This window comes from Garra rufa, chromosome 23 (assembly GCF_049309525.1).
Source record: "Garra rufa chromosome 23, GarRuf1.0, whole genome shotgun sequence".
NCBI lineage: Eukaryota > Metazoa > Chordata > Actinopteri > Cypriniformes > Cyprinidae > Garra > Garra rufa.
This window is the reverse complement of record NC_133383.1, coordinates 37,325,582-37,352,694: the sequence shown is the minus strand read 5'-3', so window position 1 is coordinate 37,352,694 and position 27,113 is coordinate 37,325,582. Positions and strand designations below refer to the sequence as shown.

The 27,113-nt window shown below is 35.8% G+C and overlaps 1 protein-coding gene across 2 annotated transcripts; it reads right to left on the bottom strand.

The window, feature by feature from the left end:
- Window positions 1-11,197: 11,197 nt before the first annotated feature.
- urm1 (ubiquitin related modifier 1) lies at window positions 11,198-22,256 on the bottom strand. Of its 2 annotated transcripts, none has more exons than XM_073829678.1 (5): window positions 22,174-22,256; window positions 18,317-18,387; window positions 13,396-13,477; window positions 12,399-12,447; window positions 11,198-12,035 (listed from the first exon to the last, which is right to left on the bottom strand). In XM_073829678.1, the coding sequence occupies exons 1-5, from the start codon at window positions 22,206-22,208 to the stop codon at window positions 11,967-11,969; spliced, it is 306 nt and encodes a 101-aa protein (XP_073685779.1). In that variant the 5' UTR covers window positions 22,209-22,256; the 3' UTR covers window positions 11,198-11,966. The 2 variants fall into 2 exon arrangements, with proteins under 2 accessions (XP_073685779.1, XP_073685780.1); XM_073829679.1 differs by lacking the exon at window positions 11,198-12,035 and adding an exon at window positions 12,042-12,240.
- Between the last annotated feature and the right edge of the window lie 4,857 nt (window positions 22,257-27,113).

Below are 27,113 nucleotides of genomic sequence, written 5' to 3'. Positions count from 1 at the left end.
TAAAGCACACTTATTATTATTTTGAAAACAGCTGAGTTGAGTTTTTTTCAGGTTTCTTTAAAGAATGGAAAATTCAGAAGAATGGCATTTATCTGAAATAGAACATTTCTTTCTATTCATAGATCTTTCTATTCATCAAAGAAAAAAAAAAAGCAGACAATTTATATACTTTTTAACCTCAAATGTTCGTCTTGTCTAGCTCTGTGTATTCCGGTTCAAGACAGTTAGGGTAGGTTGAAAAACTCCCATCTCATTTTCTCCTCCAACTTCAAAATCGCCCTACATCGCTGCAGAAGTACCGACCCAGTGTTTACAAAGTGAACATACAAAGATGATCAAATGCCCTTTACAAAAAAAGGTAAAACAGTGATGTACACTCTTAAAAATAAAGCTGCGATCCCATAGAAGAACCATTTTTGGTTCCACAAAGAACCATTCAGGTTCTTTAAAGAACCATCTCTTTCTTAACTTTTACCAATCTGAAGAACCTTCTTTTGCCACAAAGAACCTTCTGTGAAACAGAAAGGTTCTTCAGATGCTAAATGATCTTTATGGAACCATTTAGACAAAAAAAAAGTTATTCTATGGCATCGTGAAGAACCTTTATTTTTAAGAGTGTAGGATGACTTTGAAGTTGGAGAAGAAAATGATATGGGTGTTTTTCGACCTACCCTACTGTCTTGACCTAGAATACATATAACCTGGAGTTCTACTACAGGGCCGTTGAATGCTTGAATCTGATTGGCTGACGAACGTTCTAGAGGTGTGCATTATTTTCAGGGAAACGCACGGCGAACGTAGTTCCAGGCAGCTTTTGACCGCAGTACATGTTATATCACTTCGCCAAACCTTATTTCAAAGGTCCTTACAGCCCAAAACAGCAAAATAACCAAAAGCTACAGTGACACTGGCAAAACTAATACATACGGTATACAACAGGATAAAAACGACAGATTATGTCCATGTTTTTTCCACAATATTACGTTTTATTATGTACGGAAAGCACATACTCTATTTCTCTCGCTCTCTCTCACTCACAGACGCACACACATACAGTTAGCATTCGTGCCAATGTTGTTAGCGCATCTCTGAAGATAAACAACTTAAAAACGACATGACAGTTCTCACGCGAGGTAACAACGGCGTGGTCTTGAAGAAAATGAACTTAAAGTTTAACTGTCAGTAGAGACGATGCTGCCAGTCACCTTTGAGAGAGACAGACAATTTACGATCTTAAACTCTCTCCCCCCTCTCTTGCCGTCCGTCTGCTTGTCTGTCGGTCTGTCTAAACTTCATTATTAACTGCATTAGTTTGCTATCAACGGCTCAAGCGCCATTACTAGTTCTTAAATGACGTTTTGGAACTAGCAACGAAGCTGTTGAATGAGCTGCGTAAGAAATTAATCCTACTCACAATAGCGTTTTAAGGATAAAAACTGGACAAATGTCTTCAAATATATCATTTGATCGATGTCTTGAGGTGTGGTAACTGTAGTATAAGCGGAATAATTGACTTCGGGCATCGTCAATTATTCCTTACTTGTATTCTGGTTAAAAAGTATATAAATTGTAATTTTATTTTGGAAAACCATTAAAAATAACCATTTGTTTCACTAGATAAGACCCTTCTTTCTCGGTTGGGATCATTCAGAGCCCTTTGAAGCTGCATTGAAACTGCACTTTGGAAGTTCAAACTCGGGGGCACCATAAAAGTCCACTATATGGAGAGAAATCCTAAAATGTTTTCCTCAAATAACATAATTTCTCTACGACTGAAGAGAGAAAGACATGAACATCTTGGACGACAAGGGGGTGAGTAAATGATCTTAGCAATGCAGCAAATGAAATAAATGACAAAGAATAGGAGAACAGCAAACTAGCAACTAAGTGAACTATTTAGTCAGCACTTAGTCTTTCAAATCTGATATAATAAAAATGAAGCTTTTCACTAAAAAACTACTGCGAATCCATTGAGGAATTGATGTTTCTTATGAAATCACAGATGTCATAAAGATGGTCAATGTAGAAGACAACCCGGGGCTGTTGTACGCATCGTTTTGTTCTATAATATATCCAGTCCAGGCAGATACTCCATACTATTTATAGATTGCACTTATGTGAAGAAAATCTATACGCAGTTGTGATGGAATAAAGCCAATGGCGAGCAATGAAATATAAACTGTGATAATAATGGCGCAAAGAATATTGTTTTATTGGAAACAACACTGAGCCTTTTTAGACACACATAACTTAAAAGTGACACCTTCAATTTCAGTCACCCAGATAAAACACACACCAATCTGAAATCCACAGCAATCATCATAATTTCAAGCGCAAAACTATCGGCGAGAAAAACAAAACATTTCATCATCAGAGCCCGTCACATTAGGTGTGATTTACAGTTATAGTTTATTTCTGCATGTTGTGGAATATGTTCAGCCTTCAATAAATGCAAGTGAGAAACGTCAATAACAGAATGAAAGCGAACAAATGATCCTTTATGGTAATATAAAGCCGGACGTGATACATAAACAAAACTATTAAAGTTTCTGTAGCTCATAATCCTCTATAAGCACCTTTTCACAGATGGTCGGAGGTGTGGATTGATCCAGACTATCTTGTTTAGCTTATATAGCGCGCTTGAGATGCCTTCATCTGGTGAGGCTTATTTTAGAAATCTCCCCGGTCCATTGTTTACCTCCTCCTCCTGTCCTCAGAGGGCCAGTTTCATTGCCTACCCCGTGGATCTGGACTCCTCTCCCCCACTGCTCCTTTCAGCTTCTGGGTTAAACATTTATCTGTGAATAGGGAAAGCACAGTGCCAAAACAAATCAATGTTTCCCACTGTCCTGATGTGCATGACTTGACAATATCCTGCCCAGCTGGCCCACTGGGCAACTTGAGTTTTGTGTATTTTTCTCCCTGCTAGAGGTTTGGTGAATCTGAGTTTCAAATTTGTTGAGTATAACAGTGCAGACAACAACTTTTTTAGGCCTAGAAATCCAGAAAGCAAAAACCTACTGGTGTAATTCTGTTGATTTCAAAATGTCTATATTTTTGTGAATTGTATTCCACTGTCTAAAATGTCAACGTCATCAATGGTTGTGGAACCATTTTATGCTCAGCAAAGAACTTTTAAATGAACAGAACCATTTTTTTTTGTGCAATGGATTTTTTTCAAGATGATAGAACCAATAAAGCACCTTTATTTTTAAGAGTGTACATCTTATTTATTTAGTTATGTTTCTATTTATTTGCTTGCTTGCAGTTATAGTTATATAGTTCAATTATAGTTATTTTTGCTTTTTCATATATTCACTGTAATTTTTTTTAACAGTTTACAAATGACAAACAAACACATAACAACAACAGTTCAAAATTTTGTCCACTATAAAGAACCTTTTGTGCAATGGAAATATTTTTGGATGTTGACTGAATATTGAATATTTTTGTACTTTGTGGAACCTTTTTTATTTTATTTTATTAATATTTTATTATTGTTGGTATTGTTATATGTTTTTTAACATTTAAAATATTTATTTTTCATTTTATTTATGTATTTATTTGTTTATTTTGTACAGCACAGTAAACATATAAAACAGCAGAAATGTAATTGTATAAATTCTAATTAATAAATAATTAGAATTTATACAATTACATTTCTGCTGTTTTATATGTTTACTGTGAACAGGTTTTTATTTTTATTGTCGTTGTTGTTATTATAGTTATTTAAAAACAACAATTTTACAGTTTATTAACTACAATATATACAATCACATTTCTGCTAAACCTTTTATTTTATTAATATTTTATTATTTGTGTTGTTGTTATATTTTTTAACATTTAAAATATATTTTTTTTATTTTATTTATATATTTATTTTATTTATTGTTTAACAACTACAATTTATACAGTTACATTTCTGCTGTTTTATATATTCACTGTAAACAGGTTTTTATTATTGTTGTTGTTATATTTGTTTTCAAGTATTTAATTTTTATTATTTGTATTATTATTATTTACAGTTTATTAACTACAATTTATACAATTACATTTCTGCTGTTTCATATATTTACTGTAAACATGTTTTATTAATAACATTATTTTTATTATTATTATTATTATTATTATAGGTTGTTATTATCATTACATTGACTTTTTATTTTATGTATTTATTTATTTGCACAGTTTATTACCTAGAATTTATAATTACATTACTGCTGTTTCAAATATTCACTGTAAACATGTTTATTATTATTATTATTGTTATCATTATTATATTTATTTATTTTATTTATGTATTTTACTTATTTATTAATGTTTATTAAGTACATTGTGTTTCATTTATTCACCGTAAAATGATTTTATTATTGTTGTTGTTGTTGTTGTTATTATTATTATTATTATATATTTTATGCATTTATTTTTTACAGTGTATTAACTAGAACAATACAATTACATGTCTGCAGTTTCATAAATTTACTGTAAACATTTTTTACAGTTTATTAACTATAATTTATACAATTAATTACATTTCTGCTGTTTCATATATTCACTGTAAACATGCGTTTATTATTGTTTTTGTTATATATTTTTTAAATTGTATTTATGTATTTTATTTCTTTATTACAGTTTATTAAATAGAATTTATACAATTACATTTCTGCTGTCTCATATATTCACTGTAAACACGTTTTTACTATTATTATTATTGTTATTATTATTTTTATTGATATTATGTTTATTTGTATTTTATAAATGTATTTTATTTATTTATTTTACAGCTTATTAACTAAAATTTGTACAATTTATATGGTTCTTTGTGGATACAAAAAGAGCCTTTTCTTTACATCCCATTTTTTATTTTATTAATATTTATTGATTGATTGCAGTTGATTATCTGGAATTTAAACAATTATATTTCTGCTGTTCCATATATTCACCTAAAAATTATTTTATTTTATTTTTATTTTTTTGGGGGGGGGAAGGCTATACGATTTACAAGAAAACTTTCCATGTTTAATTCCATGTTACTTGCTGTTTATTTGTAATTAATTGTAAGATTTAGCCATTTCTGAGTGAAAACCTTTTTTCACAACAGTGTTTTTATATGTTGAGTGTCAAAAGTTACGCAGTGAACTGGACAATAATGGTGTAAACGTTAAACAGCTTTTATTTTGTAGTCAAGATTTGTGTCTATATATAAACTACCTTTCAAAAATAACCCTACTCTACCCAACAATCGCTCATGTGAAAAGTGTGTCAGCTAGCACCGACTTTCTCTTTAAAATGCAATTCAAAGCGTACACATCTACGCAAAAGCCATAAATTAAGTCTAAACGTCAATGGGCTTCCGTTAATACTCGTATTAAATGAGTATTATTACTCTGGATGGCGGTTAACCCTCTCAAGGAGGCACTCAGGATTGACGCTGAAGAAGCGCCTGTGAAAAGGCGGCAGCGGGAAAGACTCTTTTAGCGCCAAATGAGCAATGGATTGCACGCGGGCAAGACACCCCGCGGAACTGAAGAGGAGGTTAACTCGCTCATTTCAAAGAGACAGATGAAAGGATAAAATAGTTTCACTTTAAGAGGGAGGAGCAGTGCCCAGGAGGCGGGAGTTAGGCCATGATTTATTAGGAGAAAAAGGACAGCGAGGGGATCCTTCAGCCAACGCTAGTCACGCTGACGGGATGAGCGCTTGAGCGGGAGTTGATATTAGATGATAGGTTTTGGATGTGTTACCTCAGTACTTTGCGTAGATTTGAAGGCTTATTCTTGTAGGATGGGTGGTAGAAGTAATAAATAATCTTTTAACTGTTTTTCTTTAAAGTATCTCACCAGAAACACCTGCTTATCAAATCCACTAGAGAGAAAAAATGTTCGCGCGTTTTCTGAGGTAACACAGTGTTTGCTACTGAAATCGGTTTATATCCGATGTCATAAGAAAACGTTCAGGGTTTTGGTTTTAAAGTCAAACACAATGTGACTTAAAAACCTTTAGAATGCATTTAGACTGTGTCTAACCACAAAAGCAGTTTATGCACAGATATACAAGAAAAACAACAACAAAACCTCTGGTAATGACGTAAAACGGCACATTTTTCACCCCAAATATGCATTGTTGTCACCTATCAGGTATAGCCTGTTCATTTTATTTATTTCTATATATTTAGTGCTTAAAGATATTATAAGTCTTCATGGCGATGCCAAGTCAAATCGTGTTTTTGCTAAACTTTATTACAAGCGAGACGATATACGTTACTAAAATCATATTTTAGTAGGATATAGCTACATATAAGTTTTCTTTTAGTTCAGCAAAGCCTTTGAGCAAAAATGTGTTTAAACGTGTTTTAGTATTAATAATGATAGCCTATGACCTAATAATAGCAATTAATTATTTTTTCTCTCTTGTTTTTCTAATAGAAGACATTTTGTTTGTTTTAAAATGATCAAGTGGTCATGTATTTTACGTAAGTGCCTGGTTCCAGCGTTGTACTAGCTTTCCTCACCCAAGTAAAGGTGTCCAGAAAACAAACGTCATGCAGTGTGTGTTGACAGAATAAACAGTGTACGGATTGTGATCACTTTTGAGGAGAAAATGGGGCTGTTGTGTCTTTAAGAGGCTGCTGGTCCCTCGCTCGCAGCTGCTGGCTTGTGTGCAATAGAAGACAGTGGAGATTCATTACTTCTACAGCACAATGGACATTTATCACCCCATGGTGTTATTCAAATTCAGTACCAAGCGAAGATCATCCCCACTCCCTCTCGCCGTTCGTCGTGGCAACACCGGTATTGTTACGGGAGCCTGAGAAAAGCCTTCATAGGAACGTGATAGTCCGTGCCATTCCATAAGAACCGTCCCATCAAGGCATTACTGAGGGCGTGTGGGCTCTTCGAGCGACCCAACGCATCCCTCCTTCTCGCATTTGACCATTTTCTCCGCTTGCGTTAGTGAGGATACAGCAGGACAGAGGCTTCCTTGCGTTTTCATCAAAGAAGAGGCTTTGCTGTGACACCATCACACTACGGGCAACTCAAGTGTCGAAATGGGTCGACTGGAAATGATTTTTGCTAGTTTTTCGCTTTTTGCCGGTATCAGAAGATGATATTCCTTTGCGTGATGTCGAGAGGTGGAACTACAAGGATGTGCGCCCTTACAGGTGCAGAAATGGCGAAGAGCTGCTTCTGTAACAAGCAGGACTTTACAAAACTGCTCCTTAGCTGTTTCTATTTGATTTCTTTTTTTTTTTCAAAAGTGTTTCGTTTTATGTGGTGAGCTGAGGTTTTGCATTTACGTGTGTGGTTTATTCAGAATTTTACCAAGCGCACCGAACGCGCGTCAAACTTTTAACCCTCTTAAAGGAAAAGCTTTCTGAAAGGAAATATATTAAGAGTTTAATTCTCTTTTCATGTGGATTTATTTATAATTAAGTTTGCGGTTTATAAATTAAGAACTCGTTTAGGAATAAGCGGCTTTTTATTTTTATTTTTAAAAAAGATCGATTGCAACTGTTTAAATTAAAATAGAAATCTTAATTCGTTAATCCTAAGGTAAAATACGTGCTAGAGCTAGAACCCAACATCAGTTTGTCTATTAAAATTGGTACAACAAACAACGCGATACACTTTTGCATTTTAAAGTAAAACACAGGCGTAAAAAATCTGAAATGCGGAACGAAAGTGTTTAAACAGGTTTATAAACGAATGACATTTTGTGTGAAAATCTACTCATAGGCCCAACAGCCACTGGCACAGAATCAGAGATTTTACTTAGTATTTTGGTATACACATGGAATATATTTTAAATTATATCCATTTCAAAGGGTCCCAGAGATTGATTGTCCAAACGCAATTCTTGTAAAATATAATTTAAATCCAAGAATTGTGCCTGGACATCTGTTGCTGGAGATTCAACATCTTCGTTCTGGAGGACATAGGCCTTGCTTTCTGCTTCTACTGTAGCTACACTAAATATTCATTTTCATAAAGTTTCGCTAAAGGTAAGAAGCTCGTTATATGATACAAGGACGATTATTTAATCAGTTATTCTCGTTTACCTCTGAATTGAATTTGTTCCTTAGATAAACGCACTGAAATAAAATAATTATCGAAACACTTTTGTTTGATACATTCGCATCCTTGATCATAGCCTATTCGTCTGGGAAATTTAATATCGTTTATTTTCGCCGAAAAGTGTGTGTATGTAAAACAGCAACGGTTATTTTAATGTGGCTTATTAAAGTTGTATTTTCAACAATTTCCCAAACGAAATTCGTTGACTGCAAGACTTTTCTTAATACGTTTTGTTCATAATAGTATTTATGCTTTTCTCATTATGTGTGGTAGATGAATAAAAAGTCACGCTGATTATAAAAGCATGGTGGGAAAATGCTTTGAGCATGCTTGAGTTTCTCATTCACTGAGACTGCCATCTTTTGCCCAAAGCTGCATGGTGAAGGACTTTTCAATGAAACGGCGTGAAGTAAAACGCCATTTACTGAATTCATTTTCTGTCTCTTTTATTGAGTCACTTGCATCAATGCAGGGAATGTTTTTGGTTACTGCCTTTATTTAATTTTGCATTTTAATGCCTGTGTGTGTGTTTCAGCGCACACTGCAGGCCTGTATCACAGACACAGGGTCAGGCAAAACTGTGTGTGTGTGTGTGTGTGTGTGTGTGTGTGTGTGTGTGTGTGTGTGTGTGTGTGTGTGCTGGCATCTCTCTGATTCTCGAGGACTAACACTAAAAATTAATTGAAGGTGATTCTGAGTTTTCTTCAATCATTAGGCCAAATGCAGTTTAACAGCGGGGCAGCTGTCGGTAAATAGTTGTTTTACCTTGATTTGATATTCCATTTCAGACAGTCGATTGATTGTATTGGTAACTATACGTTCCACTTGCTTAATCAATAAACTGCTAATTACACTACAAAGTAGTTTCAGTGACGTTTTTGACAACGAAAAACACAACACATAAATGCCCCAAAGGATGGAATTTTGTTTGATATTTGGAAGCACCGACTTGAGTTCGAATTAAACCTTTGCACCTGCACCACGTGTGCTTGAGAAATTAAAAGGAAAATAAATAAAAACAAGTGTGCACTGCCACTCATTTCAATTTACTCATTCGTGTGATCTTTTATGGATTATGATTGAAATAAAAATACAGGGCCTGCTAGGCCCCACAAGATCTTTGAATTAGGATAAAGTGTTAATAAAGCGTACTAAATTCAGTTGTTGCGACACAAGATAGACAAAAATAATGTTTTGCTGCTTCATGCATTTAAAAGAACTATAACAATTTAGGTTACTATTTTAAATGTAATGACTAAGGCTAACCTTACAGGGTTCGTGCAAAAGAGGCATATCTTAAACTGATCACTGCTTGACTGTTTAGCGAAAAATTAAAATCACATAAAGTTACGGAATTTCATAATCTGCATAAAGGGTGAAATCTATGTAGCGGCCATTTTTAAAATATTCTAGATTAGATTGAAGTTTGATTGTAAATAAACACTAAACGAAATTCAACAGAATATGTTAGCTAGATATATAAACAGAATTGTCGAAGATATTTTTTTCTGTCATTGTTGTGATGATAAGCTTGTAAATGCTATTGCTTTGCCTGTCGATGGCGCACTTCTAACGGTTACCGACGTCCAACCGTTAAGTTCCGGTGGAAGCCCGGGTTTCCAAAAATATATACACACACATGAATACTAAATGTAAAATATATTAATACAACTGTATGTGGCGGACGGGTGGATTCAAACGAGAGGAAGTAAAAATTCAGTATGTTTAAATGATTTGAAGCCTTTAGCATACGACTATGTTTCAGGCCTGAACTTGAGCGTCAACATAAAAAAAAAATTGGTATAAAACGAAAAAACAGTGCAAAATTTTAGAGTGAATGAACCAGAAATCTTGATTTCGAACGTATTTGAAGAATAAACAAAAAGCAAGCCTATAGGCCTATGAACCAGTAGCCTAGTTCTACAAAGAAACAAACCAATAGTTTAGCCTATTTCTTAATCTACATTTAATCTAAAATGACAATTTCTTGGATGACAAATGTACGATAGAAAGATATTTTATGCCTATTTTCTGCGATATTCAACACCTGAGCGATAAACGCTTTGTAGTGTTTGTTTTTAGCCTAGGCCATATATTTTTTTGAAGAGGCAGGTGGCCATGCTCCATTTTGTAAAATCTGTGTAGGCCTATTTAATCTCATCGTCAAACAATATTTGTAAATAGTTATTTAATTAAAGACAAGCTAAAGCATTTAAACTGTTATTTTGACGCTGTTATAAATCTTTGTTTTGACATTGTTAAAATAAAAACAGCTTAGCTACATCAAGTCTTACATTCGTCAAGCATGAGATATTATTTCGGAGAATTAATAATTAGTTGTATTGTTGTGTAAAATAACTTGCAACGACAACATAGGGTGCTAAATCAAGTGGTATAAATCCATTCTATTATGAGAAAAACGCCAGTGAAATATAAAAATCTTCATAAACGGTTAAAATTGCGTTTAATCTTGCAGCCCTTTAATGCTGGCTTCAAATTTAGGTTATATAAAAATTTCACAATAATTGTATGCTGTAAACAAACGAAGAAATAGACCTGCTTGAACTAATTTGGCTGAATTCACTGAATTATGCCAACTAAATAGACTTTATGATAACATCTAATAATACATTGTATCGGTTTATGCTAAAAACCAAAGCAAACACGACAAATGTATAAATAAATTTAATATCTAATGCTTTTGAAAAAACGTTTTGAAAATTAGGCGAAAACCAAAAGTGCGGATTACCTAAATAAGCCTAGTTTAAATATCAGTAGGAAGTGTCTTTAATAAAAGAGAAATTGACTCATGGCCTCCCAACAGGTCACACTCCAGGAGAAGCATGTTTGCCCGTTTTCCCCCCTTTCACTTTCCAAACACACACACACACACACACAATTCTGACACCACGCATTTCTTTCTCGACACCATTAGCATCTGTATTAGTGTTACTATTATCATATGGGTTTCCGTTGCAAATCGAGTCTTCAGCCAAGAGAGATTTGTGCTCGACCTCCCGCCGTCATCCTATAGTTTATTCTAATGAATATTCTATATAGTGAACCCTAGGACAAGGAAGTGTACGCAAATTAATATGCAACATAACAAAATAACACGTCACTTCACTAGAGACCTGCCATTTTTATTCTGTACGATGTGAGGATGCTAGATGTATCGTCGCAAAACTTCAAAATATATTTAGAGATACGTTTAGAACTATATACAAGCAGTCCATAGACGTGGGAATTTAAAAACCTCTTGTCCTCAAATTATTACTTAAGCTTAGCAGGTTGATATTTGATATTATGACAAATATAAAACATTAATGCATATTGTATTGCAGAGATATCTTTATTTAAATCTTTATTACAAACCATCAAACTAATTTGGATTTGCATTGTATATAAAATCACAAATAAAACAGTAGCATGACAATATATACACAATATTTATTCATTCAGATCAAAAATAAAAAAAAATATGGACTTACATACATAGTAAACATACATTTGATAGCTCCAAGGCATCGAACAGAAAATAAATGAAAATTATAACGGAGCCATTTGACATGGGGCAATCGGTCCACCATGTCTCAAGAGAATCCATCTGGACACTGGCTAGACAGAGTGACCTTCCTAATGAGCCCTTGCTCCCCATCGTAACCCCGCCACGCTCCTGTAAGGTACAGGGCACAGCGAACCGCCCCTCCGCAGCCAGATCCCCAATGACGATACGTTTTATTAGACTTAAAACCAAAATAAGATTGGTTGAGAAGCCCACGGCTGGGATTGAAATCGGCCACGATTGCCGTTGTTGATGGATCATCTGATTTTTGACCTTTTGAAGGGTGGAGGGGCTCCTGTATGGGCGTGGTGTTGATTTAGAGTCAGTTAGCCTCCATGAAGTGTGGAGATAAAGACGACGTTATCCTGGTCCTGAAGCTGGTACTCCAGTTCACCCTAAAAATGACAATAAATAGCATCTACAATGAAGAACTGATGTATATATTTAACGTAAAATGTAGAAAACAGTAGAAAGAGCCACAGCTTTAAATCAACCCATGATTTGCAGGTTTTGGCCATCATTGACAGTTGTTGAGACATTGACTTTTTTTCCATTGATTGTGTTTCTTTAAATTACATCCTGATGCCAATACATGTTTCCCTGAAAGAACAACCCAGCACAACCTTTATGTACATTAGATGAATGAAGAGAAGCTGACACTGGACCTAAAATGAGCAGGTCATTAAAACGAAAGAGTGGAAGGAGTGATTGAGGAACTGTACACACACACACACGCACTCTCTCTCACACACTCTTACCATCAGTTCCCAGTCTGCGTCGTTGATCAATACGAGAATCCCAGGTCTACTGTGTATGTAAAAAAAGAAGAGCTCATGTAAGTGATGTGAGCTACACTGAAAACATGACAGTAAAGCAGCTCTCTGATAATATAACGCAGCCTCTTTATACACAATGAAAATCGCCAGTGCTGCGGTTTTCTAAGACCCTTGCATCTGCAGTTCATTAAATGAATGAGCTTTTCTCGTACCAACACACAAGTGCAAGATGAAGCACAATAAAGACTATGCATAGAACATCTTCTTACAAAGATTAGCACATTTACAATTACAGGGATCAATGCAATAACACAATACAGCTTTATAAAATATAACACCATACCATTTGCTTTATGTGTCTATTAATACCTGCCTACTCAAATAAAGCAAAATTCTGTGTGTTTTGTATTTTATTTAGATTTTAAGTATGAGGTGCTAATGTAGGTGACGGGGTGGCCCCTCATGGCCAAACAGGTTTATACGCCATTGATACACTGTGTATCAGAGGCTTACTGCAATTATCCATAGCAGATTTCTTTTTTTTAGTTAGCAGTCCATGCTATAGTTACGTCAGGCAAGAATAAGGTCATTTATGATGAATCTCTCTGTTGGAGAATGCAAAAGCATTTTTGGGAATAAAATAATTATATCAGAATTACAAAAAAATACTAAAAAATCCACCCATTTTTTAGTATGAGCTGAGGAAGCAAGACTGTAGTAACCGTACTATTTCTTAAACCTTTACTAATGCACCGAAAGCATAAAAAAATAATTATTTTATCCCTGGCCAAATATATACGCGTCACACCCGGTAGCGTGGTGTGATTCTGCCTCCTTGACCTCACGGCGATTCCGCAGCGAACCCGCATAGCACTGCATTTATTACGAGTGTGTGTCTACAGCGCGTGTGTGTATGTTTGCCCGAGCATCATCCTGCTTCGGTAACGTATTTACTGTGCGTCTGCGTGTGTGTACTTACACAGTGTTGCCCTGCATAAAGAGCTCTGGGCGCTCCTTCAGCATGTTCCCTCGGATCCACGCGAGCAGCTGCTTCATGTCCCCTGTAAGAGTACCACCACAGAGGTCAAAGGTCACAGGTCAGAGTTCAGTGAGCCAGCCCCACGGTCGATGTGACGCGACAGAGCCTCGAATGCGAGGTAGGGGGGAGGTTTGAAGGAGGTATATGAAGACTCGCCCACTGTCATTTTTGAGCGCGCCATTGAAAATATAGCAGTGACACCAATTAAATTTAGATTCGTAAACATAGAGACGCCATTGAGTGTAGCCGTATCAGCCAAAAGCACCGACCAGGTAAACGTGACTGGAATAGGTAGGTTATAAGGATAACGGCTAAAAGCCATATATGTGGGGGGGGGGGGTGTTGTGATTGATGGATATAAACCCAGCGCTTCAAAGTGAATTCAAATGAAATCTAGGATGTCTGCACACCCCCCATGAAAACAAAATGTGCTAGAGATGACCATCCTATGATAAACAAACGTGTTCTACATTTTGCTTAGAATGTTTTAAAGCTTGGCATTTACACAATTAGCCATGCAAATAATATCCAATCAAAGGTACTGGTTGTTATTCCACTAAGTAAAGGGTATTAAAGTTTGGTCTTCAACATGTGTGGTGTGTTCTGTGAAAATTCTAGCATGTGATGACTGATGACAATTGTTTTATATCGTGGGTAAGCATTGAAGTTTCACTGCCCAACATGGCGGACAAGTCTGTATGTCCAACATCAACATTGTATCATCAGCGTCCATTTCTGGAACGTACCAGTTTTCTCCTCAGAGGGGTGGTGGAGACTAAGACGGAGCAAGAGTGAGGAAGAGGGGGGAGAAAGATGGAAAAGAGAGAGAAAGAGATGTTTTCATTTGATCTGGGGAGGAGTTTGAATTTATTGTTTGCAAGTTTGCTGTGGTCGACATTGTTAAGGCTGGGCACGCAAATTGCGCACTTAGCGTATTTTGTGTTCCCGAAGATCGCTAGTTTTTCTGTATGGGAGGACATTACACTTATTAGAATTGTGACATCAGAGACGGAGCTTTGAAAAACATCTGAAATAGCTAGCGCTCTGTCCACCCTATCCGAAGACTGAATGTGTAGACTCACCTGCACAGCCAAAGAAATAAACTCCATACTGCTGCTGATCCCTGTTCTGCGATATAATCCTGTGCAACAACATTTATAACTCACCTGAATCTTTGGAAGTAAATAGGATGAAAATATAACCACTAAACTTTAATGCAATTTCGTTTTATATAATCCTAGGACATATTTGAAGGGGCATTACAGGATAGCTGGCAATGACTGTGTAGGTGTACTTATGTGTGTCAGCATATATCTCGGCTGTAAATCCCATAAGGGAAGATTTTTTTTTTTAAAGGTGGTCCATTAACTGAGGCATTTGGCAACATTTAACACTGTCCTCTCACACTCTGTGTGTGGCGGTGGATTTTACTGACACCTATCTCAATTCGACCAGCAGGGATGGACATATAAGGTCTCAGGTGGGCAATGGTGACTAGAACCAGAGAACCTGTGAAGGGGGGCTGGGAAACCCTTGATGAGTTTGAGGAGACCAGTAGACGTAGTCACTTGCGGCGTTGTGCTACAGCTAACTGGCTACGCAAGCGTGTATAATTAGACCAAGGCAAATTAGCGAGAGACGAAAGAAGAGGGCGAGTGGGTGCAGGAGAGAAGGTCTATACAATGCTCTCAACTGGGCAAGTTTCCACCAGAACTGAAGCTTTCAGAGATGTCAGCACCAATGCGTGCAAGTGTGTGCGCTTGTAAGCATGCTTCTCAGCGAGAGGCAGGGGTCGAGCAACAGAGGCTGTTTCAGGTTAATTGGATCGCTGTCAGCCTCTTCAGTTGTGTAACGATCGTTGTACCTTGCAGCTCGGCTAGCCCACAATCCTGAACCTATAAAGAAGAGTGATGCTTGCCTCAGTGCTACGCTACCACAATGAATATTGACTAGGACCAAAAGCAGGGGCAAAAAACAGACGTGATCACTTTCAGCCACATCTGTCCTTTGATTGGGGGAACTTGAGATAAACGAAGCGAAAGTCTCCTTCGTTCTGGGTGGTTCATGTGAACCAGGAGCAAAGAGTAAGAGGTCAACAAGACACCCCACGTCCCTTTTTTTGTAGGGGTAAGGGAAGAATGTAAGACGAAAAGGACTGGATAGGTTGTGGTGAGGTAGGAGGAGACCGAGGGAGAACTCGAATGGGAGGAGGGGGGAGTATGCGTCAGCGCAGACAGGTGCATGCTGGGATAAAGCATGCGTGGGAGGGTGGCGGCGTCTGCGTAGCATAGTGGCTGGCTAACTCTCTCAGTTTCCTTTCTCTTTGCATGACGATCATCATTATCACCACTATCTGTGGGTGGGAGGGAATGAAGTCATTCATCTTGCTTGGGATATGAGGGTTGGCGTTTCTATGACGATCATGTGTGTGTGTGTCCGGCTGCGGGGGGCTCAGCACTACTCATCAATCACTTAGAAGGGTCTGGACCAGTGGACAGAAAATTTAGGAGGGATTAGTGTAGAGAGCCAGCGTCAGCCTTAGCAATCATAGCCAGCCATCCGTGACGTACTCAAATCATGCCCACAAACATACGTATGGACTATGGGCTTCAAAAGTGCTCCAAGGTCATCCCCCAGGCCCCTGTGAGGTCTCGGTGGCCACATTCCCTCCTGCCGTCCACTTTTGTGGACAGGTTGTCGTGGATACTCTGGTGCCACGGAGCTTGACCCTTCTCTTGTTTGGCAAGGCCACCAAAGTACATGTGTATCCCAATGTTCCCAACTTCAGAGTTGGGACAGGGATGCAAAAATACCAACACACTTGGTCAAAAGTTCTATTCTGATTCAATACATCTCAGAACCAAAGTGAAAGACTAAGGCCACTGTACTTGCAGGAAAAGTGACTGGTTATGAATAAAGAGTGTACTACTACTACTACTAAGCTACTATGAAACTCTCAACAAGTTTCTGAACAACTGTGCCAAAAAGATTCTCCCACTAAACAACTAGATCATCCTTGAGTTATGAAGTTGACCTTGCAGAACTTTCTGAAGGAAAGAAAGGTTCTGTAACCCAGTAATTTAATCTGTGTGGAAACTGATCCACATGGCAAGCTCAAAGAAAGTTATACTGTACCATAACTATTGATACAGCAATTAGTCAGCTAAAATTTGGGAATCTCCTCCTCCTCATTGTGAGCATGTGCATGGGATATAAGGTCTCGCTTTCCCAATCCATCTTTTGCACTAATGACTCATAAATGACTTGCCTTCCAATCCAGCAATGGCAGAGAACATGTTATCCACTCTGTGCTTAAATACAGGGGGCAAATACAAGTGCTCCCCCACAACCAAGCATCCCACCACTTTCACCCAAATGTCCCACCGGGAAGCTGTAGGAATGCGAGGTGTTTGTAGGAGTGAGGCATTTGTACTGTCAGGCATCCCAAAAAATGACTGCACACAAAAAGGACTTAGTGCTTTGTAACAATTGTCACTCCCTCCTTTACTGGCCCTCCATACCTTTCCTGTGACCCCAGCACTAGGCATAAAAGATCCATCAACAGTATCACTGGCCACATTTACAAGTGAAAGGGGCCCAATAATGGAGCAGTTAGGGGAAGAATGGCTGGGCGCAGAGAGGCTCACAGATGTTGGTGGTTGAGGGGGAGGTGGGATGTATGGAGAAGGGGCTCAGCTCCATTGTTGCTGAGGGAGGGGTGGAGGGGGAAAAAAACTCGATTTGTGATGGCAGTCCGGCACTGGTTCGCCATTGGCCCGATGTCAGGGTGAAAGCAGGAATGGCTAGAAGAAAAGGTGTCCAGGGAAGCGTGTGAACCAGGGCTCCGAGAGGTCAGGGGAGGAACAGAGGCGAATGGGAAAAGGGCAACTTGCAGAGGGATGGCAGGAAAAAAAGAGATAGATGTGGAGAAAGCAGCACATAATCTGGTATGATTTGTGTGACTCTCTTCTATAGGGGTAGAAGAGAAAAAAGGCATCCTTTAGTTCCAGCAAGATATAAGGCCAATAAGTGAATCCTACTTCCGAATCTCCGGTATTGGGAGAGAAAGAGTGAAGATATTTGGAGCTAATTAAGTCATCAGTGCTGGGAATGGTAAAGCATTGGCTTGGTTTAGAAAAAACGCTAAACGTTTTAGTCTGTATGAAGTCTGTCAATATTTCCCAACATATTTTTGGTTGAATTAAAAAAACCAAAAGAACATCTGGTTATTATAAGCTTAAGAATACAATCTTTCATGGTCAATGTAAAATAACAATTAGAACAACAGAGAAATATAAACTAAATATTCACATTTTCTGATAACTTGAGTGGTGTTCGCCTGTGCAAAACTGGCACAACACTACAGTGTTGTGGACTTGTGGTACACTGTTATACGTTTGCTGGTGTGTTCTTCTGGGTGGTATCTTGGGCATTGTTTGGTGGTTACTCAAGTCAACTGATTGGAGGCATTTTAGTAATACCAATGCTTACTTTTAAATGGTCAGTTCACCCCAAAATGAAATTCTGTCATTGTGTAATTTCCAAACATATATGGCTTATATTTTTCTGTGGAACAAAAATTAATGTATTTTGAAACAGGCCTGAGTGTTTTTCTCCATACAATATTTTGGACCCCAGTGACATTCATTATATGGACAAAAACAGGTGAAGCATTCCACAAAATAAAGTCATACTTTTTTGTACTTAAAACAACATTAAAGAAAGAGTTTTCATTTTTGGGTGAATTCTGCTTTTAATATGTGTTACGGGTTTGTTATAATTGTGAGCAATAGTAACAGTGATACTAGCACTAGTAAACTCCATGAACAAATCAGAAGAGGTACATTTTTTAAATACTCACAAGGATCTGATTGGCCAGGGAGTGTCACATGATGATTCTTGACCCCATCAAAGAGAAGTTCAGCTCCTCCTCTAAAACAGAAAAAAATACAGTTCACAAAATGCTATTATTGCCTCTTATGGGTAGATCTTCAACAACAATGTTCAGTAAATGATTCTAAAATCATTTAGCAGTATCTTCAATGAGCTTTAATTTACTTAACATCTAATGTATGACAAAACACCCCCAGAAAACTGTTTCTTGTCCTTAATATTTTGAAATTAGATGTCACAGAGATTCAAATTTGATGTTTTTTTTAAAAGATGTAATAGCACTTCTGGAGAGCACCAGGCTGTATGCATGGCATCAACACTGTAGTTTCTTTTTAAAAAAATGACGTTACCTAACTTACATTTTAACTTACATAAAGACCCAAAATAAAAGGTATGCAGACCAACATATTTATCTCAAAGAAGACAAAAACACAGTATACATTTAAGCATTTAACCAGTCAAGCATTTGAATTTAATAAACGCAACTCAGTAAGTGAGAGAGATCCATGTAAGACCGAGAGAAGGTGCATGTCAGTGGAAAAAAAAAAGCAGATAGGGACATGAAGTCAGAGTAGGACTCATGTAGCAGGTGCAGACCCAATAAAGAGAGCTCACATCTCCTGGAGAATGCCCAGTTGTCCTCCAGATCGCCCGGCCTGGCTAGATGCCCGTACTCTAGCGGTACAGAGAGAAGCCAGCCTGTGTGCCAGCCTCAGAAAGGCCACTCACAAACACCACCTCTGTCCATAGACAGTCACATAGGACTCTGTTGCGACTTGAAAGCAGTGAGGACTTTGACCAAAAGCCAAATGCAAAATTTTTCTGCACCCAGTGAACTCAGGCCAAGATTTGTTTTGAGAAGCTCTCTCTTTCTGTCACTCGGATGCCATCTATGTTCTCTGTTGCTCTATAGCATACTGCCATACTACTCTAATTATTACTGCAATATACAATACGTGCACTGTGCACATTATGCAACTTTTCTGAATGCATGGAATACCCTGATGGCCTAGTATATTTGTCAAAATGAGTGGTATAAAACAGAGGTACTATATGGGATACTGTTTTGACCTTTTTCTTCCCATAAGAGCGGACATGGCCATTTGTAAATTTTATGGGTCTAGGTTCTGGTCTGTAAAAAAAAGCTTGTTTTGCTGCTTGATATTGCAAATTGGTGTCTTACCATGTTATTTCAAAGTATTATATTAATCATGAGCATACTGGTTTGTTGTTCTTAAGCACACACGTTGTTATCCTTTTCCTTTTCTCTCTATAGTGGCTAATGAACCGGAAGTCTGACTTATAGTTTTACTTCCACGTAATAGAAAAAGCTGGATGCTGTATTTCACAATACAATGTGCTCAGCAGTCTTTTTGGCTGATTATGCTACAGCACGTCTGAGTTAATGAATTTTAACACAAAATTTAATCAAAAAAGCAACACAACGATGATCATTTACAAGATTAGAACTGAACAGCATTTGCTGAACTGCACAATAAAGTGATAAGCAAAATGTATTTAGGCTGTGTGACAATTGCATGCTATTGTTTAAAATATAAATCTTTGGATAATTCGTACTGTCTTACATTCTGTTAGTATTCAGTCTGCAGTAGTCAACATTTGAAGTGGATCAAAAAAGTCGTCCTAAGACAAGAACAGGTATTGTTTTGGTTTTAGGACAACTTTGAATACTGGAAAAAGTATGTATTCTGGTTCAAACATAATTTAGAAAACTGTTCAGACATTTTGAGCTGTGATGCTTATATGATTCGAATCTAGCTAGCAAAATTTCCAAATTCGCTTTTCCTGAGGTCTTGAATATTATGAGAAGTTATAGGGCAAGAAAATTATTTGATTTGTTTATCAGTATTATTTTAATTTATTAAATTATTATTTAATTATATTTAATTTATAATTAATAACCCTAACACAATGTTTATGTATGTGTTTTATTATTTTTTTTAAATTGGATTCATTTCTTGTTTTGTTTCTCTGCTATAATCTGTATTATTAATAAGTACATCTCAGTCTGTAAGGACTTACAGTTGTGCTTAAAGTCCCCCTGAAATCAAAATTACATTTTTTTGGCTTTTAGTATGAATATATTAGCCTTAAGAATATCTATATGCTAGTGTGCTTCAAAACAACGACAAAATTCGCGTTTACGAGATATGGGCATTCAAAACTTACAGTCTCGTCACTTCCGCCAATATGAATCAAGGATTTGGATGATATCACCGTGCACTTCAGTTTCTCATCAAACGTTCTGTCCAATCAAATGCTCTCTAGAGTCCGTAGTGTTCCGCCCCCTACGCAGAGACGCAATACACAGAGCAGATCATATGCGCTCATATGTGCGGTCGGCATGTATTAAACTACACAACCTCAGCATGATTATGATCACTATTTCGTTTTAGCAAGAGTTTAATATTGAGTCTGTGGGGTAATTTATTAGTCTGTGGCTGTCATAAGCTTACAAATGCGGCTTTACCAAGCTCAACGGCTCTGGCCCGAGCAGATATTAATGGAACGCTATTGGCTGTTCAAAATAAGTGGGCGGGGCGGGGCGATTTGTTTTTGTTTCAGTTAAAAGTACGTCACCACATAGAAGAACGCTGCGTGTTTCAAGGCACTTCAGTGGACCTTTAAGTTAGCCTATAATGTTCTGTTAATGTTGAAATGCAAACATTCCCTCTCTCCTATAATAAAAGGGAGCAATAAGGGGGGAAAACCCATAAAGTAGTACACTTTCCCTCATAAGAAGAAATGTTGAAACAATTGCTTGATTATTATATATGTGACCTTTGACCACAAAACCAGTCATAAAGGTTTTTTTTTTTAAATTGGGATTATACAACATCTAATAAGCTGTATAAGCTTCCCATGAATGTTTGGTTTTTTAGAATAAGACAAGATTTGGCAGAGATACAACTATTTACATATTTGGAATCTGAGTTTGCAAAACAAATCGAAATATTGAGAAAATCGCCTTTAAAGTTGTCCAATTTAAGTTCTTAGCCATGTATATTACTAATAAAAAATTAAGTTATGACATATTTACAGCAGGAAATTTACTAAATATCTTCATGGAACATGATCTTTACTTCATACCCTAATGATTTTTGGCATAAAAGAAAACTCGATAATTTTGACCCATAAATGTCTATTGCTACAAATATACCCATGCTACTTATGACTGGTCTTGTGGTCCAGGCTTACATATTACACTTGTATTATTCTGTCATACAGTATCAATTTCTTAAGCACTGTCAAAACGTGTCACAAACCTTTTTCTAACATGAGGGAAAATCTCTGGCTGATATTTCTCTCAGTGAGTGTAGCATTGAAATATCCCCTCACTGATGTAACCAACCGTTCCTATTTATAAATCTTAAAACTATAAATCATTCTATTAAATATTTCTGTTAAAACTAAAGCTTCTTCAATCGAGTGTACGTCTACATCGATTATTAACGTTATTTGTTTTCATTTTCACTGAGTGAAGCAGTTTATTATTCTAGTCAGTTTCGAGTGCACACGACGCCTGCATGATTGACAGCTCTGACAACAACCTCAGCTCGCGCTGCTTCTAGAAAATAAGTACATGAAATTCATTTTCATTCGGTTTACTTTTTCATTTAAACCGGGGTTTCTTGTTCTTCCTGACGTTAAACCGCTAAAAATAACAGTCTTTATCCACCAAGTCGATTTGGTAAAGCTTAAATCGAGTTGGTTTGTAGACTTCTCATTCATTTCCTGTATTAACGTAACCAGTGAAACACAAGGCAAATGCGATGAATCATAAACGAAGCAATAAATACAAACCCAAACTCCAGGTGCAGACCTAAGGGCGCTGCCATGTTGCTGTAAAACCCGGAAATAATCACACATCTTCACCGGAAATGACATCTTCTTCTGAGGAGCCCATTGACCGTTCTGCTGTAGGCTAGAGGGCGTTTCTGTGTGACTCAGAAATAAGGTTTGGTTAGTCTTTTAGGTATTTGCTCTGTATTTGCTCACATTATAAAGAACTAAGAGATGTTTTGACTTAAGAGTAATTTAAAATATGTCTGTAATTTATATTAAATTAAACAAAATTTTGGGTTCTACAATTAAAAACTATTTACAGTTTTTTACAGACGCTAGGACACATTTCTCAATACTTAGGTCACTTTTGCAAAACTCTTCACACAATTCTCCTAACCGACTTTCAGCTTGGCAAAGCAGTTCATTTCACATTCAAAATGCACTACAACTACCAAAACACTTTATTCAAGTCTCAAATAAACTCATTCTTCCAGAACACTAGCAAAGGTTGACAGCCGACAAACACACTTTGTCACCCACAAAACAATGACCTAAAAACACTAACAACATGTAGCATTACACAGTGTTTTCTTGTGTAAAACAAGGACACATCTCTGTTTATAATTGCAATATATATTGTTTATAACTGCAATATGTTACTGGAATGAATCAGACATGATGCAGAATTCATCAATATTTTATGTCGTTTATTTATTTTTATTTGGGTCCATGTTTACATCACAATACAAACCTATTCAGCAGTTGTCTCCTTTTGTAATGAAATTGAAAGAGTAACACCTGTGTAGATGTTCATCTACAATGAGAATCAGCTGTGGCTGGTTAAACTGCATTTTTAGATTTGAAATATGTTTCAATAAATTTTGTCATTATGTCATTGTTTTGAACATGAGTTTAACAGTTTTGAAAACAGTATGTAAGCATGTGCAAAATGTCCTGTACGTACAAAGATTTTTGTCAGTTGTTGTGTCTGAGTGAGAAAAGAATTCATAAAATTTGAGAGATGTAGTCAATGAATGCCTTTTGTGCCAAAACAATGATAATTGATCCTCAGTTTAGCCCACACAGACTTCTGTTGTGCTCACTGTGTGAAGAGTTTTGCAAAAGTGACCTAAGTATTGAGAAGTGTGTCCTAGCGTCTGTAAAAAACTGTATTTAAACGAGACCGCACCAAGAGAAAGTAAGATTAATGGTAGATTTTAGATTTCAGTTTTAACTGTGTTCTCAGAATAAGGATTTAAAAATATTGAATATTATTATTTCATGAGTTGTTCTTTTTTTTTTTAAAAGAACCCTGCTGAAAAAAACAGCTAAAGTAGCTGGTCAATGTAAGTAGCTGGTTTTAGCTGGTCTCCCAGCATGGCCAGGCTGGTCAGGCCGGTTTTAGCTGGTGCTTTCCCAGCCTGACCAGGCTGGAAAAGTGGCCAAAACCCCTCTAAAACCAGCCTGCTGACCAGCTATAACCAGCTAAAACCTAGGCTGGTTTTAGCTGTTTTTTCACCAGGGAATTGTTTTACTTTTTCAATTCTGGTCAAATTGCGACAATTTACCTGACAGTGACTGTTAATCCAGCTATTTTACTGCTGATTATAATTGTTATTTTTAACATGTTTTAAATGTTTCCATAATGTCTGAAATGTCCGTCCGTCTCCTCAGGATAGGCGCAGTGCTGTCATGTATGCTGGAGTGATGTGGTGGTCCCCCACCCCCTCGGCCTCTGTCATACTGGTGACAGGTCTGTCCCGACTAGGAGCAGATTGAATTGCAAATCTCCTGCCTTCTGTTGGCGTCCGAGGCTGAACTGGCCCTTTGCAGCCGGCCATTCATGTGGTAATGTGAAGTCTGAGGGGCAAGGGGGGCCACAGAGAGTCACATGAGGGGACACTCTGGACTGACTTCCAAAAAATACAATTATCACAATGAATTTGGACTATCATATCGGTATGTGTGAACTAAAACTTTTTTTTTTTTTAACATATAGCCATGATTAGCCAAACGGATGGGATGCGTAGGCCTATACTTATCTTGGCTTCTGTTGTATTTTCTTTAAAAAGCACAGTTGTTAACTTTGCAGGTTGTACACGGATGACAGTAATATGAGTTCAGTGGTGTGTATGTGTGTGGATAAGTGTGTGTGTGTGTGTGTGGTAGATGCGGCATGAGCTCTAGATTTAGATGACAAAGTGTTAAAGCACCAAGACATGTAATCCAGTCACTTTACATGTACTTAGCCGTTCAAGACATGACAGGCCGTTCCTGTGCTGTCACCAGCGGATCCGTCTGTAAATAAATCAGCTTCTAAAAAAGATAGAACGAGCTAAATAAATTCTAACGCACATAATGACACCAAGTATCACGTGTAAAGAAAATAAGCGGGGAAAAATGACTTGCTCATGAGTAAAACTGCACGTAACAGCTTTTCCCAGCTGCTTTAACACAATTTGAGGCATTTTCAGAGCAGTAATATCAACCCCAGAACCCTGTTGTGTTGAAAAACACTTTACCCACAAATAGCCCACAGGCACACAAACAGCATTTTCACAGGATTGAAAAACAAATGGAAAGTCACATATTATAATACCGCGGTAGAATTCACCTTGACTTTTTGAAATGTTATAAATATTCTATGTATATACATATATATATATGTGACCCTGGACCACAAAACCAGTCATAAGGTTCAATTTGACAAAACTGAGATTTATACATCATATGAAAGCTAAATAAATAAGCTTTCTATTGATGTATGGTTTGTTAGGATAGGACAATATTTGACTGAGATGCATTTATTTGAAATCAGAAATCTGAGGATGCAAAAAAATCAAAAAGACTGAGAAAATCACCTTTAAAGTTGTCCAAATTAGGTTCTTAACAATGCATATTACAAATCAAAAATTACATTTTGATATGTTTACAGTAGGAATTTTACAAAAAATCTTCATGGAACATGAACTTTACTTAATTTCTCAATGGTTTTTGGCATAAAAGAAAAATCAAAAGTTTTGACCCATGCAATGTATTTTTGGCTATTGCTACAAACATACCACAGCGACTTAAGACTGGTTTTGTGGTCCAGGGTCACATATATATATATATATATATATATATATATATATGCCATGTACATCTTAAAATTCCCCAATAAAAATGATTAACATTACAAGCATCAACTTTAATATATAAATATATATATATATATAATTTAAAAGTAAATACAAATACACCATATACAACTTTACATGCTTATTAGTTACCAAAATAATTGGTTTTAATAATTAATTAAATTTTTTTGTTAAATAAAATATGTACTTATATTAATATTTATATATATAGGTTATATATAGGTTACCATATACAACAGTATTCCCTGGTAATGGTAATCAGCTTTTTAGTAAAATATGTATTTGTATTAATATTTTAATTAAAAATGCATTAAAAATATCAAACTCAATATTTATTATTCATATTTTAGCACCCGCTTTAGTCATGTGCACATGAAATCTATTAACAAATCTTATTAATGTTTACAAAAACACCAAACAAATAATATATCTCTTAATATATTATATAAAATTTGACAATCCAGTTTTGTATTAATATTTAATAAAAATAAAATACATAAAAAATATCAAACTCAACATTTCCAAGTAAGGGTGATCAACTTTTTACAATTACCAAAATAAATCATACATTTTAGCACTAGTTTTTGGCATTGTGCATATGAAATCTAATAAAAATCGTATTAATGTTTACAAAAACACCGAACAAATTTGCTCTTAATATATTATATAACATTTCATATTCTAGCTTTGATACTTTTGAATAAAATATGTATTTGTATTGATATTAAATTAAAAGAAATCATTAAAATACCAAACTCAATATTCAATATTAATATTTTAGCACAGTATATTATAAAACATGTCATATTCTAGTTTTGTATTAATATTTTCATAAAAATAAAATGCATTTTAAAATATCAAACTCAATATTAACGGGTAAAGGTGGTCAACATTTCTCTGTTACCAAAATAAATAATTTTATCACATTTTAGCACCAGTTTCAGTCAAACGAAGTCTAATAAGAAATCAACTTAATTAACTTTTCTCAGTAACCAAAATAAATCATACATTTTAAGACCAGTTTCAGTCATATGTGCATATGAAATCTATTAGGAAATCTTATTAACACCACACAAATGTGCTCTTAATATATTATATAACATTATAGTACTAAAATATACTTATAATATACTTAATATACTATATGATATTCTAGTTTTGTATTAATATAAAAAAAAAACATTATACAAACTCCAAATTTGCTCGTAATATGTTATATAACATTTAATATTCTAGCTTTGATATTTTTTAATAAAATATGTATTTGTATTAATATTTAATAAAATATGCATGAAAAATATCAAAGTCAATAGTCAATATTCATATTTTAGCACCAGTTTTAGTCAAGTGCACATGAAGTCTAATAAGAAATCTTATTAATGTTTACAAAAACACCAAATGTGCTCTTAATATATTATATAACATTATAGTACTATAATATACTTATAATATACTTAATATACTCTATAATAGTCTAGTTTTGTAGTAATATCTAAAAAAAACTTGCTCTTAATATAATATATAACATTTCATATTCTAACTTTAATACTTTTGAATAAAATATGTATTTTTATTATTATTTAATAAAAAATCCATAACAAATATCAAAGTCAATAGTCAATACCACCAGTTTTAGTCATATGCACATTAAATCTAATAAGAAATCGTATTATTGTTTTTAAAAAGACCAAAAAAAATTGTTCTTAATATATAATGTAGCATTTCATATTCTAATTTTGTGTTAATATTTAATAAAAATAAAACACATAAAAAATCCCAAACTCAACATTCCCAAGTAAGGCTGATCAACTTTTCTCA

Coding starts and splice junctions, on each gene's coding strand:
- urm1 (XM_073829678.1), bottom strand. CDS start 22,208: ATGGCAGCGCCCTTAGGTCTGCACCTGGAGTTTGG. Junction 12,448..13,395: donor TTTATGCAGGGCAACACTGT/GTAAGTACACAC, acceptor TTACATACACAG/TAGACCTGGGATTCTCGTAT. Junction 12,036..12,398: donor ACGCAGACTGGGAACTGATG/GTAAGAGTGTGT, acceptor TGTCATTTTTAG/GGTGAACTGGAGTACCAGCT.